Below are 15,921 nucleotides of genomic sequence, written 5' to 3'. Positions count from 1 at the left end.
CACACGCACGCCCAGACTCAAGGCAGTCCCATCATCCCCTGATTTTTGGGGAATTTATGAAAATCGGGCACCCCATTCACACCCCTTTCGATAGCTCCGTCAATTTGCACGTTAGAAACCTCAAACTCGCCACCATGATAGCTTATCCAGGGATACACATGCACGCCAAGACTCAAGGCAGTCCCATCATCCCCTGATTTTTGGGGAATTTATGAAAATCAGGCACCCCATTCACACCCCTTTCGAAAGCTCCGTCAATTTGCACTTTAGAAACCTCAAACTCAGCACCATGATAGCTTATCCAGGGATACACATGCATGCCAAGGTACAAGCTGACGGCGACGGCAGCAGAGCCCGGTAAGGGACCAAGGGGGAGGGGGGCCTTACCTGCGTCCATCCGCGGTCTGTCGGCTTCTTCAATTGAGCCCGCGGTTCAACCAGGAAGTCTGGGACACAAGCGGCCCAGACTTCCTGGTTGAACCGCAGGCTCAATTGAAGAAGCCGATGGACTGCGGACGGAGGCAGGTAAGGGAGGGGAGGGCGGGGGGGGGGTTACCGGGCCCTGCCGCCGTCGCCGCATGGGTGACAGCGACAGCAGCAGGGCCCGGTAAACCCCACTTACCTTTCCGGCGGAGCTCCGGACCATGGCGAAGGATCCGCCTTCACCTCGATCCTCTTCGCCACGCTCTGCCGGCCCCCCAATCCTCTTCGCCTCCGCCTTAAGGGCAGGCGAAGCCCCCCGCTTCGCTTCTAATTCGCCAGTCCGATTAGAAGCAGAGCACATCCCTAGTAGGTAGGGTGGTGGTGGGAACTAACAGAACCTGGGCAATCCACCATCAGGACACACAGTTTTCCTGTATTCTTTAGATAATGCAGGAATGTGGCATATTAAGCCTATAGTATCTACCTTCTGCCTATGAGAAATTGCAACACAGTCATGCTCAACAGTTCTCATACTTTATATTTATTAGCATCCTTTCAAGTGTGCATCTCCTTTCTTCACCCGCTCCAGAGAAACCCTTCTAAATGCCACTGACCTTATTCTGCCATTTCCATCTTTGCACTGCTTCATGGTACCGAATTCTGGAGAATGTGATCTAAATTAGATTACAAAATCACACAGATAAATCACAGAAGGAAAAAAAGAGACAATTGGTAATGGAAATACATGGGAAATACTGCACTATTAGTTGCTTCAGGTCTTACCATAGTGTACAGAGGGATGATAGCGGAAGGAAAGAGGGCATGAAGAAAGTTGTCTATGTGCTTTCGGAAAATGAACCACTTTGAATTCACATGCTCCCGCATCTGAAACCATCAAGAGAGGCGTTCACATTTGATGACATTTGTTATTATTCAGTTGCAACCAAATCATGTACAGCTTACCTCTACATAATTATACATGGCTAAATCTGAAATTGCATGGTCATCAGGTACTCTCAGATGTGAGAATTCTGGAAGGCAAACACCTGAGAAAGAAGCAGGATTATGTTACATGATGATACATCTTTGTTTGCCAGAATATACACTCAAAAAGAAGCTTCAAATAATCATAGCTCTCTGGCAGGTAATATCTGCATGCTTTTCATGTTCACATTTAACGTTTTAGGTATATATTCAAACTTCTTATGGAGGGAGTTAAAAAATATAATATGCAAGGCGGTTACACTCATGTTTTAGTGCTCTTCTGTAAATCAGAACCTCCACAGAATACAACCCATTTCATCATCTTCCTTCATGTGTGATGCAACTCCATTTACTTTTTTTTTTACTAATACTTATGTCTTCTGATGATCTGATCTGCATTGCAATATAAAAGGATGTTTCAATGTGAATTCTTTCTCCTTATCTGTATTGTAGCATAAACAAAGATGTTCAAATGTGTTTTCTTATCTCTGATCCTCTTTTATTTATATTTATTTATTTATATCTTCTTTTATTCTCGATCCTCCCAGAGTACAGGACACGGAATAACGGGCTCAAGTTAAAGGAAGCCAGATTCCAGCTGGACATCAGGAAAAACTTCCTGACTGTTAGAGCAGTACGACAATGGAATCAGTTATCTAGGGAGGTTGTGGGCTCTCCCACACTATTGTCATTCAAGAGGCAGCTGGACAACCATCTGTCAGGGATGCTTTAGGGTGGATTCCTGCATTGAGCAGGGGGTTGGACTTGATGGCCTTGTAGGCCCCTTCCAACTCTGCTATTCTATGATTTGTATTTATAGTGGAGGGAGGCCTGCATAAGGCCTAAAATGCAGAAAATTAACAGAGCGCTCCACTCCACCCCTCTCTCATCTTCCCTTTTTGACCCTACAAGCTACAGCTCATGGCATAAAAACCAAAATCACTAATGGAGAAGGGAAGGGGCCCAAAAGAAACTTCGTAACCCCTGATAAAACTCCTCTTACAGGCCCTGGATGAGGAAGACACAGAAGAATAAGGTGGCTGGGAGATCCATTCTATCTTGAAGGACACACCATTTCCACAGGTGCCCTCCACTTTGCCCACTTTTAAGAAGACAACACTGAGATAACTGTCTAGGAATCTATAGGGTTTATAAACAACTGCAACTTCTAGCTAAGCTTTGAAAAATATTACATCATTGTGTAAAGTATAAGACATCAGTCTGGGGTTACGATAAATTGAACAAAGGGGGCTTGAGGTACACCCTCATAATAATGAAAGCAGAGATGAGTCCAGCATTTTATATGTAGGTATAATTAGATCCGCTGGCCCCTGTTGCAATAGGCAACTGGTTAGTGTGGAGGAATAGCGTTTTGCTCATCCTTAGGCTCTTCTTTTGGAATAGCTTGAGGAAGGGGACTCTCTGGGATGGGAGGGGGTCTCTGGAGGGACAAACCCCATAGGGAAATATATGGAACAATATTGGAATGTGTATGTAATCAGGACATAGTGTGGGGGAGGGTTCGGGGGACATGCGAGAAGACGAGACAAGGTATTTTGTTATGGCGGAGGGGCATAGAACTAGAAAGACACAATATTTTTTTTTATTAGTTTAATTTTTCTCTAAATGATGGCTCTTCAGGCAGAGAATGGTCCTATAAGTATGTGGCCCCTGAATCTACTAAAGCAAGGGGGGGCAGCAATAGTGCTACATGATGAAGTAGATTTTGTTTCACAAAAGTTTTTGCGAGACCCACAAGGTTGGTTTCTTTTCTTAGAGGAACTTTACAACCAATCACAGTTGTTAACTGTAGCTACTATATATGCCCCAAATGAAGGACAAATAGGGTTCGTCCACAGAATGTTAAAAAACCTAAAAAGTTTGGGACCAGCCCAGTAATCATAGGCGGAGACTTTAATTGGAACCTCCAGGGGGTGACCCTGGATAATCTGGAGGGAACCACAATCTCAAGAGAGGGTGATAAAGGCTCTCTTAGAAAATATCAATAGGCAAGCAAAGAGTTTGAAGTCTTCAAAGCCTACCAGTTACGGGATGCACGGGCGGAGTTATATCCTCAAGATTTTAGTTTTTCATTCTATTCATGCCCACATGGATCTTTCTCTGGGACTGATGCAGTTCTATTGTCAGAGGAACTATTACAAGGGTTGCATGTAGCAGATTTAGGAATTGGAAAAAGTTACAGACCATGCTGCCCTTTCATTGTATTTAACTCTCACCCTTGGGGGAAAAAGGTTCTCCAGTATGGAGATTCAGTCCTTCATTGCTAGCAGCCAATCAGAGTAACCAAAAATACAAGAAAGCTTAGAGTACTATTTCATAGAAAACTCTATGGACATAATAAACCCTACTCTGAGATGGGAAACTATGAAGGCTGTAATATGGGGTGTCTGTATTAAAGAATGAAGTACGACGAGAAAACAAAACAGAGCACAGACTTCACTATTAGAGGGGGAAATTAGGTCCTTAACAGAGGAATATAGGAATATAGGATCAATTATGATTAGGCGACGACTAGCCAAAAAACGAGCAGAACTACAGACCCTAGATATTAATATAACTAAGGTGAGGATGCTGTGTACCAGACAGCGGTTCTGTGAATTTGATGGCAAAGGGTCACGATTATTAGCAAACAGACTGAAGCAGCCTAGGGCAAAAAATAGAATTATTGCAATTGAAGATAACCAAGGTATCAAGCATTTTGATCCAGAAAAAAATGTTCATCTATTTGCTGAATATTTTGAATAAATCCATGCAAACCTAGTGACCCAGAATTAATAGAGGAATATCAGGTTACAGCACAGGTGACGCCCTTTGCGAACTAAGTGAGGGCATGGCTTGATAGATTAATTACTCTGGAAGAAATAAAAGATGCGGTCTCCTGTCTTAAGTCAAACAAATCCCAGGGCCTAGATGGGTTTACTGGGGAATTTAAGGAAATACTACTCACAACTTCACCTGATCAAAGGAATGGAAGAGTAATCCTATGATCTTTCTCACTGGTGGAGTGTAAGCTCCAAAGGGTTTAAGGGAGGAAATTTAAAACAGCATAAAAAAAATCAAGGGACAACCCAATCTGATTCCAATTTGGCATGGTTGCACCTCACAAGGGCTGGAAAGAATATGTTTGGCCACAGCATGAAGAACTTGATCAGGAGGGCTTTAAACTGAATCTTACGGGGGCGGGAGACATAAACCTCAATGCAACAATGGATGAAGGCCAAGGCACCACAGTACAGAGAACAGCTCCAATAGTGCCCCAAAATAGTGTCCACAACAATGTAGGAACAAAGCCAGGCTATAAAACACATGGTCTTCGATGTCTATATACTAATGCCCAGAGCATGGGAAACAAACAGAATGAACTTGAACTCTTATTACATGAAGGCAAATACGACTTGATAGGTATAACTGAAACTTGGTGGGATGACTCCCATGACTGGAATATAGCAATTGAAGGATATAACTTGTTCAAAAAGAACAGAAGAAATAGAAAGGGAGGTGGAGTTGCACTATATGTTAAAAATACCTATCCCTGCGCAGAAATACAGGCAGATCAGACTGGGAGCCTCATTGAGAGCATCTGGATTAAAATAAATGGGGCAAGGAATAAAAAGAACATGATAATCGGAGTCTACTACCGACCACACAATCAAGGAGAAGACGAGGACAAAACTTTTGAGAAACAAATTGCCAGTGTTTCAAGGAAGTGTGATGTAGTAGTGATGGGGGACTTCAATTACCCTGATATCTGTTGGGAGACCAATACTGCCAAAAGCGGCCGTTCCAAGAAATTCCTGACATGTGTGGGTGATAACTTTCTCCTACAGAAAGTGGAGGAAACAACTAGAGGATCGGCAATCCTTGACTTGATATTGACCAATAGGGATGACTTAGTGGATAAAGTGGCAGTTACGGGAACTCGGGGGGGGGGGGGAAGTGACCACGTCATACTTGGATTCTTGATTATGAAGGAGACAAAAGTTGAGTGTAGCCATACACATACTCTGGATTTTAGGGAAGCTGTTTTTAATAAACTCAGAACTATGATAAGTAAGGTTCCATGGCAAATGAGCCTAATGAGAAAAGGAGTGCAGGATGGGTGGGAGTATTTAAAAAAGGAAATTTTAAAGGCACAGTTACAAACAATTCCAACAAGGAGAAAAGATAGAAGACAACAGAGGAAACCAATGTGGCTCCACAAAAAGCTTAGAGATGACCTGAAAACAAAAAGGGATACATATAGGAAGCGGAAGGAAGGCCAGGCTACAAAAGAAGAGTACAGACAAGTGGCGCAGAAGTGCCGAAATGACATCAGGAAGGCTAAAGCTCAGAATGAGCTGAGATTAGCGAGGGTTGCTAAAAGCAATAAAAAGGCTTTCTTCAGATATGTGAGTAGTAAAAGACAGAGGAAGGAAATGGTGGTTCATCTGCTTAATGAGGATGGCAAATTGATAACAGATTACAAAGAAAAGGCTGAAATGCTCAATTCCTACTTTGCCTCAGTCTTCTCCCAAAAGCGGGTCTATGACCCCACTGGAGAAAGTGAAGCAGAAGTTGAGGGGGCAGGATTGCAGTTTGAGATTGATAAACAAATGGTCAAAGAACACCTAAATTCCTTGAATGAGTTCAAATCTCCAGGGCCAGATGAACTGCATCCTAGAGTAATGAATGAGTTAGCAGAAGAACTCTCAGAACCTTTGTCTATTATCTTTGCAAAATCATGGAAGACCGGTGAGGGGCCGGACGACTGGAGGAGGGCTAATGTTGTCCCTATCTTCAAAAAGGGCAAAAAGGAGGAACCTGGGAACTACAGACCAGTCAGTCTGACATCCATCCCTGGGAAAATTCTGGAGCAGATTATAAAGAAGTCAATCTGTAAACACCTTGAAATCAATGCAGTGATCACTAGAAGTCAACATGGATTTGTCAAGAACAAGTCCTGTCAGACAAATTTGATTTCATTTTTTGATAAGACAACCTCCCTTGTGCACCGTGGGAACGCTGTGGACGTCATATATCTTGACTTAAGCAAAGCTTTTGACAAAGTGCCCCATGATATTCTGATTAACAAACTAGCTAAAAGTGGGCTAGATGGAACAACTATTAGGTGGATTCACATTTGGCTACAGAATCGGACTCAAAGAGTACTTATCAATGGAACCTTCTCAAACTGGGGAGAGGCAACGAGTGGGGTACCACAGGGCTCAGTCCTGGGCCCAGTGCTCTTCAACGTTTTTATTAATGATTTGGACGAGGAGGTGCAGGGAACGCTTATCAAATTTGCAGATGACACAAAATTGGGTGAGATAGCTAATACCCTGGAAGACAGAAACAAACTTCAAAGTGATCTTGATAGGCTGGAGTGCTGGGCTGAAAACAACAGGATGAAATTTCATAGGGAAAAATGCCAAGTTCTACATTTAGGAAATGGAAACCAAAGGCACAGTTACAAGATGGGGGATACTTGGCCCAGCAATACTACAAACGAGAAGGATCTTGGAATTGTTGTAGACTGCAAGCTGAATATGAGCCAACAGTGCGATATGGCTGCAAGAAAGGCCAATGCTATTTTGGGCTGCATTAATAGAAGTATAGCTTCCAAATCACGTGAGGTACTGATTCCTCTCTATTCGTCCCTGGTTAGGCCTCATCTAGAGTATTGCGTCCAGTTCTGGGCTCCACGATTCAAGAAGGACGCAGACAAGCTGGAGCGTGTTCAGAGGATGGCGACCAGGATGATCATGGGTCTGGAAACAAAGCCCTATGAAGAGAGACTGAAAGAACTGGGCGTGTTTAGCCTGGAAAAGAGAAGATTGAGGGGAGACATGATAGCACTCTTCAAATACTTAAAAGGTTGTCACACAAAGGAGGTCCAGGATCTCTTCTCGATCCTCCCAGAGTGCAGGACACGGAATAACGGGCTCAAGTTAAAGGAAGCCAGATTCCAACTGGACATCAGGAAAAACTTCCTGACTGTTAGAGCAGTACCACAATGGAATCAGTTACCTAGGGAGGTAGTGGGCTCTCCCACACTAGAGGCATTCAAGAGGCAGCTGGACAACCACCTGTCAGGGATGCTTTAGGGTGGATTCCTGCATTGAGCAGGGGGTTGGACTCGATGGCCTTGTAGGCCCCTTCCAACTCTGCTATTCTATGATTCTATGATTCTATGCTGAAAGCCCTCCTTAAGAGCTATCACTGTGCCACTTTTGATGTCTTTATCTTTAAAACTTACACAAGTGTAAGCATTTGTTTAAGTTCCATTTTAAAAAATCCCTTAAACTCAAGGGATGATCCGTATAATAGCCTCTTGCCCTCCAGATGTTTGGGATTACAAGTCCCAGCATTCCTGGCCAGGTGACTTACTGACTTGCAATGATGGGAGAGGTAGTCCAACACCTTTGGAGGGCAGCAGGTTGGGGAAGGGCTGCTCTAAATAAAAAAGAAGAAAAAGGTGGCCCTAAGTTGTTCGTCATCAGTGTTCCACAACCCCACAGTCACCTCTGCATATTATATTCTCCATCCTGTCCTCACAGTTTATCTGCTTTGGGGGAATAAGAATTTCACTTGCACATTCTGCCTCCTTAGGGAGGGTGTGGTGTTAAGGCTTGTGAGCCTTCACTCCCAATTTCCCTGCTTTTTGGTGCTTGGTTGAAAACTGTAGAGCTTTAATGTTGTTGTGTAAACAAATTTTTTGTTTAATGAATATATTATTATTTATTTATTTATTTATTTATATAGCACCATCAATGTACATGGTGCTGTACAGAGTAAAACAATAAATAGCAAGACTCTGCCACATAGGCTTACAATCTAATAAAATCATAGTAAAACTAAATTTGTGTCCTGAGGAATTCTGTCTTTCCCAATAGATATATACTCACAGAGATCATTTTTGAACTGGCTCATCAATTCATCAAAAACCAGACAGTCTTCAAATCCCTGAAGAAACACAAAGTTAATAACAGCTAGTTTAGGATTTAAATTCTAAGCAAATAGAACATTGGACTGGGAAGTGCATGGAAATTAGGTTTAAATTAGGTCATGTTTATCCAACATATCCAGTTTGCATTGAGAGGGTTGCTACACCTCTCCAAAACATGCCAATTTATTTATTTATTTATTTATTTATTTATTTATTGCATTTCTATACCGCCCAATAGCCAAAGCTCTATTGGTAGCTATACAGAACAATTAATGTTTCTTATTACAAATATTTTAATTCAAATGGTGAATATGTATTTTATAAGCTTTTGTAACTCAGCTTAAGTACACCAAATATTTGCAACTTCTCTTTATAGGTCTTACTTTGATCAAGACTCTTGATCATTTTAGACTGCTTCCCCCATCTGTTCATTTTTCTTATAGTGTGTTGTCGAAAGGATAAACACACTATATAATTACTGTCATAAATATTTAACAAAACTATCGAACTGTGCCACTTTGTAAAATGTAAGCGAAACATTAGGCTTAGGCAGTAGGCATTATTCAGCCAAAGCTCAGCACTGTTATGCCCTGTTGCTTTCAATGGGAGTGATTTAACAGTCCACCAATGCCTGGTGCTAACATAATACATTTAATGTCTTAACCATAGAGCAATCTAAAGTAGTGTTTTATTCTGGTACTCTAATGTCTGGCTCATGTATAGAACACAAAACACACACAACCAATTAATTATGGTCGGGGAGTCATGATAGCAGTCTCCAAGTACTTGAAACATTGTCACACAGAGGAGGGTCACGATCTATTCTCAATCTCAGAGTGCAGGACACAGAACAATGGGCTCAAGTTTCAGGAAGCCAGATTCCAGCTGGACATCAGGAAAAACTTCCTGTTAGAGCAGTATGACAATAGAAGCAATTATTTAAGGAGGTCATGGGCTCTCCCACACTAGAAGCCTTCAAGAAGCAGCTGGACAGTTACCTGTGAGGTATGCTTTATGGTGGATTCCTGCATTGAGCAGGAGGTTGGACTCAATGGCCTTTTAGGTCCCTTCCACTCAACTACTCTATGATTTTTCTCCCACCCTTCCCATGATTGCCAACCTCGCTTCCATGGAAGAAAAAGAACACTACCCTAGCTTCCCGTTATGATCTCTCTCTCTGACTTGTTTTTGAGAGCTGCCATTCTTGACAGCTAGCGAAAACATTGCACAGAGATCACAAGGGGGAACCAGTGCCACTATTTGGGTGGGAGGACTGAGAGGGGGCGGGGGGCAGGGCATGAGTTAGTCAACACACAGTAAATAGTCAACAAATGGTTGGTTATTTCTCTGATCGTTTGTGGAGTACCCACAAAATAACCAACCGTTGAATTGACTATTAACCCACTGTTGACTATTGTGTTGTCCAAAATGCCACAAAGTCATGTAATTGCCCTGCAAACGTCTGTGAGTGGCCAGTGATGAGCATACTATAGATCAGTCATTTAGAAAAGCCCTATATCTCTACACCACAATTAACACTGGAAAGTGAAAGTGGAGGCAGGCATAGGAAGGAGCATAGAAGCCCATGGTTACCTCCTGGTTTGAGACTCTAGCTTAAGCTAACATTGTTAACATTAACTTCAGTGCAAACATCAGACTATCAAGAGAAGGAAGGCTGCAGTATTTGCAGGTAGAGTAGCTGATTTCCCATGGCTCACTACCATCTCTTAGCCTTGATGATGACCTTGATTTTGACTGCACTGCACCAAAAGAACAGTTAAAACTAACTAGAGAGTGCACTCAAGTACCTTGGGAATTCTGACAATGGAGCTAGAGAGATTTGCCATAGTGTAGATGCTGTATTTTTTTAAAAACAACTAGTCACATTTGCTCAAATGTCCAAAAATAATTTAGCATGCATCAGCCATGCTGTAACAAGGAAATGGGGCTCTGCTCAACTTGTCAGGGTCTCACAAACTGCCCCTACACACACACACACACACACACACACACACACACACACACACACACACACCTACCCTAGTTACCTGCAGCATGGCTGTGTATGGGAGAAGATGGTGGCCATGTCTTTTCCCATTTGGAATAAGACTGGGATGAGCAATCCTAGACCCCAGTCGGAAAGTGTCATTTTCCTATTGGCCATTAGACAGGGAGTGCCAGTTCCATCCTTGGAGGGAAATGTTCCACCAGCAGCCTTATAAGCACTTGCTATGGCCTCCATCATGTTCCCCTGCTTTACTCAGCCAACCTTTAGGCTGCTCGCTCCCTTGAGAGGCATGCTAGAGGAACAGTATCAGAGGTGGCCTGCCATGAGCACCTTCCAGTCTTTTGCAAACTCTTGAATGGAGAACTTGCAGAAGCTCCATCCCCTTTGGGTCAAACAGTGAGATACCAAAAGTGATATACCTGTTTTGTATGTTTGTTTAGGTTGTGCATGTTTGTGTGTAAAATGTAGGGAGCATTCAAACATTCAATCATTCCACTATAGCCTGTAGTGGGAGCCAGAACAACCTGTAGCCCGAACAACAGATACATCATGAGACTGCTGATGGTGTACTTCAGTTCAAAAACCCAATAGCTCTATAAGATAATAGTTAAATAATTCTAAAATGTAAAGAATTGATTTTCCCAAAGAGAGTATTATTGAGAGATACAAAGCATTAGGATTTGCAAGAAGAACTCTTGACTCACAGCATTCATGCCTTGACCATAGAAGGGTACAACTGCATGCGCGGCGTCTCCCATTAGCACACAGTGAGAGTCAATGTGGTATGATGAGCATTTCACGGATACCATTGCCTGGGCTGGTAGCAAAAAGTAATCTTGCATCAGTTCTTGCCTGGAATTAGAATAGCATATCACTGTTCAAATGTTAAATGTAACTATACGATAAAGAGTGAGAAAATTTATTATTTTATTTATTACATTTATTACATTCATATGTAGCCCCCATAGCCGAAGCTCTCTGGGCAGTTTACAAAAGTTAAGAACAGTGAACTTTAAAAACAAATATACAAAATTTAAAACCATAAAAAGCATAAAATACTAACAAAAACAGACAATATCCATTTAAAACAACTGTTCTGGGGTCATTATTATTACTTATTATATTAATTTACAGCATTTGCTAATGTAGTAGCCTGTTAGCCACAAGCAGAGAAAATTATTATCATTACCATAGTACAAATAAAACACACACAGCAACTAGGAATCTGTATACCTAATTGGTCTGTGTGTGTGTTGTGTGTTAAACGTTCATTGCCACACTATGATTGATAAAGTAAAAGACAGGCAGCAGCTGGAATCTGTATTCTTAGGCTTCCATATAACTATCTGGTTGGTCTAACAAACTACAACATTAACATACTTGAAAGCACTAATAAAACAAATATATATTATAACATAAAAGCTTTTTCTATAGGCAAAAGGGCTTTCTGGGCCACCTTAAACCATTCCTTTGCTGTTCTGTATTATGATGTTGTCCAAAAAGGGCAAAAAGGAGGAACCTGGGAACTACAGACTAATTTTTGTGAACCGCCCAGAGAGCTTCGGCTATTGGGCGGTATAAAAATGTAATAAATAAATAAATAAATAAATACAGACCAGTCAGTCTGACATCCATCCCTGGGAAAATTCTGGAGCAGATTATAAAGAAGTCAATCTGTAAACACCTTGAAATCAATGCAGTGATTACTAGAAGCCAACATGGATTTGTCAGGAACAAATCCTGTCAGACTAATTTGATCTCATTTTTTGATCGGGTAACCTCCCTTGTGGACTGTGGGAATTCTGTGGACGTCATATATCTTGACTTCAGCAAAGCTTTCGACAAAGTGCCCCATGATATTCTGATTAACAAACTAGCTAAAAGTGGGCTAGATGGAACAACTATTAGGTGGATTCACAGTTGGCTACAAAATCGGGCTCAAAGAGTACTTATCAATGGAACCTTCTCAAACTGAGGAGAGGCAACGAGTGGGATACCGCAGGGCTCAGTCCTGGGCCCAGTGCTCTTCAACATTTTAGTAATGATTTGGATGAGGGGGTGCAGGGAACGCTTATCAAATTTGCAGATCACACAAAATTGGGTGGGATAGCTAATACCCTGGAAGACAGAACCATAGAATCATAGAATAGCAGAGTTGGAAGGGGCCTACAAGGCCATCGAGTCCAACCCCTGCTCAACCCCCAACCCCCTGCTTTGAAACAAACTTCAAAGTGATCTTGATAGACTGGAGTGCTGGGCTGAAAACAACAGAATGAAATTTAATAGGGATAAATGCCAAGTTCTACATTTAGGAAATTGAAACCAAAGGCACAGTTACAAGATGAGGGATACTTGGCTCAGCAATACTACAAACGAGAAGGATCTTGGAATTGTTGTAGATCACAAGCTGAATATGAGCCAACAGTGCGATATGGCTGCAAGAAAGGCAAATGCTATTTTGGGCTGCATTAATAGAAGTATAGCTTCCAAATCACGTGAGGTACTCGTTCCTCTCTATTCGGCCCTGGTTAGGCCTCATCGAGAGTATTGCATCCAGTTCTGGGCTCCACAATTCAAGAAGGACGCAGACAAGCTGGAGTGTGTTCAGAAGAGGGCAACTAGGATAATCACGGGTCTGGAAACAAAGCCCTATGAAGAGAGACTGAAAGAACTGGGCCTGTTTAGCCTGGAGAAGAGAAGATTGAGGGGAGACATGATAGCACTCTTCAAATACTTAAAAGGTTGTCACACAGAGGAGGTCCAGGATCTCTTCTCGATCCTCCCAGAGTGCAGGACACGGAATAACGGGCTCAAGTTACAGGAAGCCAGATTCCAGCTGGACATCAGGAAAAACTTCCTGACTGTTAGAGCAGTACCACAATGGAATCAGTTACCTAGGGAGGTTGTGGGCTCTCCCCCACTAGAGGCATTCAAGAGGCAGCTGGAGAACCACATGTCAGGGATGCTTTAGAGTGGATTCCTACATTGAGTAGGGGGTTGGACTCGATGGCCTTGTAGGACCCTTCCAACTCTGCTATTCTATGATTCTATGATTCTATGTAGCCATGTATCTTGTTCCTGCCACCCCATCCCACCCTGTGAATCAAATCCTGTCTTACCAGAAGAAATCCTTTGTGATAAGGAAGTTTAGGTTAGCTGTCTAGCAGGGAACACAACAAGAGAGATATTATTTCAGCAACAACTAGGTTCTAACTGAGCAGCTTTATAGGTACACCTATAAAGGAACACCTCCTCCCATATGTGCCTGTCTGGACCCTAAGATCATCTTCAGGGGTCCTTCTTCATGAGCCCCTGCCAAAGGAAGTGAGGTAGGTGGTTACTAGGAGGAGGGCTTTCTCTGCTGGGGCACCCCGGCTGTGGAATGAGCTCCCTAGAGAGGTTAGCCAGGCACCTACATTATACTGTTTTCGACACCAGCTGAAGACCTTCTTATTCTCCCAGTATTTTAACAGTTTGTCATCTTAGTCTTTTAACTTTGCTAAAAGAAGGGGGTTGCCGTGGTCTATTGAAATACAATCTCCCTCTCTAGGGTTCCTGTTCATTTGAGTGATGGTCTTGAGTGTCTTTATTTTGTGTTGGGTACTCGAGACAGATTAGGGATTCTGCTGGTGTACCGCCCACCCTGCTGCCCAACAGTCTCCCTGCCTAAGCTGATGGAGGTTGTCTCAGATTTGCACAGCACTTTGAAGGTAAAGTCGCTCAGATTCGTCATGAATTGGACACCACGCTTAATGCAGTTCCACTAGTAGTGGTGTTCAAAGCGCCATCTGTTCCAGTTTTATTGGATGAGTTTCAGTTACTGAGGCTCAAGGATGTGGACAAAGTGCTTGGCCAAGTTTGGTCAACCACCTGTGTGCTTGCTCCTTGCCCCTTATGGCTCATTACATCAAATAAGGGGGGGATCGCAGGCTGGGTCCAGGAGAGAGGGAGTGGTGCCGGCCTCTTTAAAAGAGGCAGTAATCAGACAACTCCTGAAGAAACCTAATCTGGACCCAGAAGATGTTAACAATTACAGGCCGGTGGCTAATATCCCCTTCCTGGGCAACTCCAGGCACTCTTGAAACAGATTATCTAGACCCATTTAAATCGGGCTTCAGCCCTGGTTTTGGAACAGAAACTGCCTTGGTCACCCTGTGGGATGACCTTTGCTGGGAGAGGGACAGGGGAGTGTGACCCTGTTGATTCTCTTGGACCTCTCAGCAGCTTTTGATACCATCGACCATGGTATCCTTCTGGATAGGTTGTCTTGGCTGGGAGTTGAAGGCACTGTGTTGCAGTGGTTCCGCTCCTACTTGGATAGCCGATTCCAGAAGGTGGTGCTGGGGGATTATTGCTCTGTGCCATGGCATTTAGGCCATGGGGTTCCACAGGGCTCTGTTTTATTCCATATGCTGTTTAACATTTATATGAAACTGCTGGGAGAGGTTATCTGGAGATGTAGATTGAGATGTTATCAATATTTAAATTTGTATTTTAAATCTGTATTTTTGCATTGCTGCTGTTTTTATCTTGGTTGTGCTTTTATATTGTATTTTATATTATGGTTCTATACTGTTGTTTTGTTTTTGAATTGTCTTAATTTTTGTAAACCACCCAGAGAACTTCGGCTATTGGGCGGTATAGAAATGCAATAAATAAATAAATAAATAAATAATGCAGATGACACCCAGCTCTACCTTTCCTTTTCATCAAACCCAGTGGCTGTTCTGAATCAGTGCCTGAGCACGGTAATGGACTGAGTGAGGGCCAATAAACTGAGACTCAATCCAGACAAGACGGAGGTACTGTTAGCGGGTGGTTCGCCTGTCTGACTAGGTGATGTTCACCCTGTTCTGGATGGGGTTGCACTCCCCCTAATGGATCGGGTTCGTAGTTTGGGGGTGCTCTTGGATCCAGAACTGTCACTTGAGGCACAGGTGGACTCATTGGCAAAGAGCACCTTTTATCAGCTTAGGCTAATATACCAACTGCACCCTTCTCTGGACAGAGATAGCCTAGCTACAGTTATCCATGCTCTCATAACCTCTTGTTTGGATTACTGCAACGTGTTATACGTGGGGCTGCTGCCACGATACAGGCTCTGAACACCAAGCCTGGCCGCGGCTACTCCCTGCTCATGCCAAGCACCACCGCTTGATACGCCTGAGGCAAGGGATAAAAACCACCTTCCTTCAAACTATGTGGAGAAAGGGGTTAAATGGAGAAGGATTTCAATATATAAAATAAAACGCTGTGAGTTATACATGCTGAGGTGAATTATTGTCAGAGTGGGTGCTAAATGTGTAAACTTCAGATGACAAATGCCAAACAGACACGTGGGATTTTTGTGATAGTTAAAAACAAAATAATTAAAATTTATTTTAAAAGTTCACAAGCTTTGTTTCAAATAAAACCTTTAAAACCTTTTTGAAACCTTTCATCCAATCCTTTCACTCATTCACATACACGCTTTCCTTTCTCTCACACAATCACTCTTGAGCTTTCTTTATTATCTGTATTGATTAATATACACCAACTATGTGCACACCACACTCCAAAG

At 42.7% G+C, this 15,921-nt stretch overlaps 1 protein-coding gene across 2 annotated transcripts in view; it reads right to left on the bottom strand.

Annotated features, from left to right (window-relative positions):
- KMO (kynurenine 3-monooxygenase) overlaps positions 1-15,921 on the bottom strand; it is a 57,218-nt gene that overhangs the window by 9,979 nt on the left and 31,318 nt on the right. Inside the window, exons 10-14 of one of the 2 annotated variants that reach the window (XM_063115939.1) lie at positions 11,066-11,213; positions 8,313-8,370; positions 1,387-1,469; positions 1,207-1,308; positions 1,038-1,097 (exon numbers count right to left, since the gene is read on the bottom strand). In XM_063115939.1, coding sequence (XP_062972009.1) covers positions 1,038-1,097; positions 1,207-1,308; positions 1,387-1,469; positions 8,313-8,370; positions 11,066-11,213 — 451 coding nt within the window. The remainder of the gene's footprint in view (positions 1-1,037; positions 1,098-1,206; positions 1,309-1,386; positions 1,470-8,312; positions 8,371-11,065; positions 11,214-15,921) is intronic. The other variant, XM_063115940.1, reaches the window with a different exon arrangement.

Source organism: Elgaria multicarinata, chromosome 2 (genome assembly GCF_023053635.1).
Source record: "Elgaria multicarinata webbii isolate HBS135686 ecotype San Diego chromosome 2, rElgMul1.1.pri, whole genome shotgun sequence".
Taxonomy (NCBI): Eukaryota; Metazoa; Chordata; class Lepidosauria; order Squamata; family Anguidae; genus Elgaria; species Elgaria multicarinata.
This window is presented reverse-complemented; position numbering and strand designations above follow the sequence as displayed.